The sequence below is a fragment of the Dromiciops gliroides genome, chromosome 4, assembly GCF_019393635.1.
Source record: "Dromiciops gliroides isolate mDroGli1 chromosome 4, mDroGli1.pri, whole genome shotgun sequence".
Taxonomy (NCBI): Eukaryota; Metazoa; Chordata; class Mammalia; order Microbiotheria; family Microbiotheriidae; genus Dromiciops; species Dromiciops gliroides.
In genome coordinates, this window is record NC_057864.1 from 488,615,267 (window position 1) to 488,620,025 (window position 4,759).

Sequence of the window (4,759 nt, forward strand, 5' to 3'; positions counted from 1 at the left end):
TAACTGTTTATGAGAAATGAAACAGGGTCCTGATTCCAGAGAATGCAAGGCATCCCCTGAAATCTCCTTCCTGTCACTTGTCTGACATCCCCCAGCCTCGTCCATTGGCTGATAGCTCTTAAAGCTACTGCTGCTGTCAACGCAGCTTCCTCCAACACATAATCTATGCTTTCTTTGCTGTGCTTCCAGAGGCACCCCCCCCCAGGTGGGAGAGACTCTTTATGCCAACTTCCTAAGTTATCTTGGGCTGCAAAGTTGTTTTACTTAACCTTTTGTTGGTTGTACCATGGAAGAATTTTATTTGCATTGTATTTTATTTTATTTGAGATGTTATTTTAGAGTTATGTGGAGAAGTATTTTGGAGAGCTTGGCTGAGTGCTTCTCTCCTCTGCCATCTTGGCTCCACATTTCAGAGTCCTTTGTTTCTCATGTTATTTCAGTGAGTAGAAAATAAGACTGTCTCATATCCAATATACATTTGGCACCTTGATAACTTGTATGGGAAATGAAGAAACCTTTTACTTACTTTTGGGAAAATGTATAAATGTGAGCTATACCAAGAGTATGCTGGGAGGAATCAAAGGTGGAAGCAGCAAGATGAAATGAGAAACTGGAATCCTGGAATAACCAACTTAGTTCCAAAATCCTTAGGACAAATGATTACACATGTTATCTAATTCTTACAACAAGCCTTCCTATTATTATACGAATATTATTACATTATATTGTACAGATGAAGCAACTGAATATCAGAGATTCTAAGTGTCTCGTTCAGGACAGCATAGCTAATAAATGTGAGAGGTGAGATTTGCACCCAAATGTTAATGATACAAAGTCAATTATTCTGAATGGAATTGGTGCTTAGTGAGTATTTGAACAAGTGTTGTCCTTGAAAAGACAGTGAATAAAAGAATGTGGGGAAAGTCCTTGAAGAATTACATTCTGATACCACTGCTAGGTTTATATCCCAAGGACATACAAAAAGAGAGAAAAAGACCTATTTATACAACAATATTTCTAGCAGCTCTTTTTGAGGTGGCTAAGAATTGGACATCAGAGGAATGTCCATCAGCTGGGGAATGGCTAAACAAGCTGTGGCATATGATTGTGATAGAATATCAAATGCCAAGCAGGATGATTTCAGAAAGATCTGGAAAGACTTGTGTGAACTGATATATAGTGAAGTGAGCAGAACCAGGAGAACATTGTACACAGTGACAGAAATATTGCTTGATGAAGAACTGTGAATGACAACTATCCTCAGCAAGACAATGATCTAAGACAATCCCAAAGGACTATTGGTGAAGTATACTATCCACCTCCATCTTATGAAAGATGACTAATATTGTAATATTTTTATATCATTGCACATGTATAACCTATATCTGATTGCTTACCACCTCAGGGAGGGGGCAGGGAAGGGAGGGATGGAGGGATAGAATTTGGAATTAAAAACTTTAAATAGGAATGTTTATTAAATGGCAAAAAATTACATGCTCACTTTTTCCTCCTTAGAAAACGAAAGTTGATCAACAAACATATCTAGTGATTTGAGGATTTATTTCATTTCAGAGAGCATTTCTTTTTTAATTTTGTTTTTAATTTATAGAATAAAACAAACATTTCCATAACATAGTATAATAAAAAAAGACAATTGTACATGAAACTGCAAATCTGCTATGCAGAATTTTCTATTGTTTCAAATACATAGCAAAATTATTGTGTAAATTTTGTCTTTTTTTCTTTCCTCCTTCCCCACCCCAGAGATTACCACCATTAGACACAAATAGGTATATGTGTATACATGTATGTATGTATGCAGTGCATATGTACACATATATGTACAATTATTCTTTACATACTTCTATTCGTCAGTTCTTTTTATGGATGCAGATAGCATCTGTCTTCACATGCCCCTTGTAATTAATTAGGGTATTTATAATAAAATAAATTATTAACTCAAAACCATTCTTAAAACAATATTGTTCTTTAGATGAAAGTTTGTGAGGTAAAAAGTTCATTAGATGAAGTTTCTTGAGGCCATGAATGATGTGAAAGTTGAGATTTCTTGAAACCTTGTCTGCTTTCTCAGGGCCTATTGTTTCTTGATTAAGTAGAGTCAGCTTGGAGGAGTTTACACTTCTTTCAGACCAAATTTCAGCTCCTAGAATTTTCTCTGTGGTCTTCATAAGATGTCTTAGGAGGACAAATGCTTTATCCCTTTATTTTTACTTTTTTGCGTTCGTTTCATGGTGATTTTCTGTCTGTGGAGGAAATCTGAAGAACCTGCAAATTTCTGACTTATTCCACTATCTTCCCAGAATGCCCCTCAAATAGCATTTTATCTTCCCGCACACCAGTATGGCGGTGAGTCTAAGCTTACTGTTCCATAGAATCAATATGAATGTGTGTCCTGAGGGATAAAGGGACATTACTGCCACACCAAAAATGGAGGTTAGTGTTGAAAAGTTTTTGTAGGTGATGTAGATACCCACAAAATAGAGTAGCAAGAGTATGAGGAAGGAGAGGGTGGCTTTCATTGCTCGAATGTGGGCTTCTGAGCTGGGGTCTCTGGAGGTCTGGACCTTGAGCTGCATCCTCTGGGCATGCTTCCATAGGGAGAGGAGCAGCAGGAAACAGGATATGGTAGACAGGAAGAGGGGGGGAACATTTAGAAAGTTTAGGCCAATCTGTTCAATAAAGTATTGATTACTATTCACCTGGACCTCTTGAGATTCATTTCTCTCATTTTCGGTACTGCTAAGGGTTCTATTGTGGTAAATGCTCTCCAACAATAGAAATTCAACAGACAAGGACATGAGTAAGGGCCCCACCAGAAGTATGCAGACCACTTGCTTGATTCTCCACTTCAGCCAGAAGAAGAAGGGATGGGAGAAGTTTGCTATCCTGAGGAAGTAGAAAATACTGAGGGAGGTGGCAAACCAAACACTTGAAAAGTGGGAAAGTACCCACAAAATATCCAAAATCCTCTGCTTCTCAGTTAATCCATCCAGAAAGAATGTGAGTAGAAGGCTCTTCAATTTTATTATGCTCAATAGACTAATTCTGGAGATGGCCAGGGCAACCAGGATGAGATCAACTGCTGATACTTTCTTAGTCTTGATCCAGTCAATGCAGGTCACCAGTGCCATGAATCCATTCCCTAAAAACCCAGTTAGAAATATTCCAAGTATCAGAAAGAAGAGGATTTCCCCTCCATGTCTTTGCATGTTGGTAAAGGGAGCTCTTTGAAGGTTAGCCCAGCTTTTAATATTGCTTCTACTGCTCTTCAACTTCCAGCTAAAGTGTCTACAGAATGATATGCATATACCTTACACTTGAAAATGTGTTCACTTGTTCCTTTGTATTGACTGTAGTCTTTTGTCTTATGCCAAAAAAATAAAAAAAAAATGGAGAGCCCTGATCAGGTATCTTCACCAGGATCACTCTTGTACCTTCTCATTGATTCAGTTAATCCTATCTGGCATAGACACTCTATCTGTCTGGCAGTTCTTTCCTTCTCTTGTGAGATGATCCTAGCAAAGCTGAAATTTGTTTGCTAAGATGCAAATTGGGTAGAGGTTGTCTTTCAGTGTTTTGTTCTTTCTGCCTTAGCCAAATTTGCATTCAAATGCCTGAGCTATATATGATAAACTTTGCCCACAATTTATGAGATAGCAAAATTGACAAAGTCCTAAAGGTGGAGCTGAAATTCCTTCTTCTTCTTCTTCTTCTTCTTCTTCTTCTTCTTCTTCTTCTTCTTCTTCTTCTTCTTCTTCTTCTTCTTCTTCTTCTTCTTCTTCTTCACCATCATCACCACCATCATCACCACCATCATCACCACCATCATCACCACCATCATCACCACCATCATCACCACCATCATCACCACCATCATCACCACCATCATCACCACCATCATCATCACCACCATCATCACCACTACCATCACCATTGTTGTGACAATCAGCACTCTTCATAAACAGCAATAAATTTTGTCACTATGGTCAGCCACAACACACAAACACAAAAGAATAAAGAGCTCTAAAATATCTTCACATTTACTTGTTAATGACATTTAAAGTAGATTAAAAAAATACCAAAGGGGGAGATGAAGCACTGAGTAACTCTAAAGGCAAAACTCCCATCTGCAATAAAAAGGGGATGCAATCCTGGAAATGTATAAGAATTAATTATCTAAAGCATAAATGTAACTTGTTTCATTAACCTGATTTTAGTAGTTATGATAGATATTGAAGGCAAAAATATAATCAACTCCATCCAGGAAACATCAAGAACAATAAGAAGAAAATTTCAGTAGTCATGATAAATTTATTACATATAACAATCGATGAAAATTCTCTGATTTCACTCATTACAAGAAAGGAATTATACATTGGCCCAAGAAATCAAACTCTTCCAAATGTCCTTAAAATAATGACACCAAATGCAAAAAAATAATGTATCTCTAGACTGATATTAAGAAGTTGATATAAAATATATCTTGTAGCTTCAATTCAGCTAAAAATATCAGGTGGGTGGCCATATTAGTGTTCTGAATTTGAAAAAGAAAATTTTGTAAGTGCTAGATAAGTCCATTACATATTGCTGGAAGAAAACATATAAAAATATTAATGATTTTCAATTATTATGCACTAAACAATTATAGAGTGAATTTCATAAGAGTCACAACAAAACATGGATAATGATAAAAAGTAATAGTAAAAGACTTAAAAACTTCATTGTCAGATTAAATCAA

At 36.5% G+C, this 4,759-nt stretch overlaps 1 protein-coding gene across 1 annotated transcript; it reads right to left on the bottom strand.

The window, feature by feature from the left end:
• Positions 1-2,309: 2,309 nt before the first annotated feature.
• On the bottom strand, positions 2,310-3,230 carry LOC122755333 (taste receptor type 2 member 7-like). The gene has a single exon (XM_044003646.1). The coding sequence runs from the start codon at positions 3,228-3,230 to the stop codon at positions 2,310-2,312; it is 921 nt and encodes a 306-aa protein (XP_043859581.1).
• Between the last annotated feature and the right edge of the window lie 1,529 nt (positions 3,231-4,759).

What these genes read in the sequence shown, in the direction of transcription:
- LOC122755333 (XM_044003646.1), bottom strand. Translation starts at nt 3,230, where the DNA reads ATGCAAAGACATGGAGGGGAAATCCTCTTCTTTCTGATACTTGGAATA.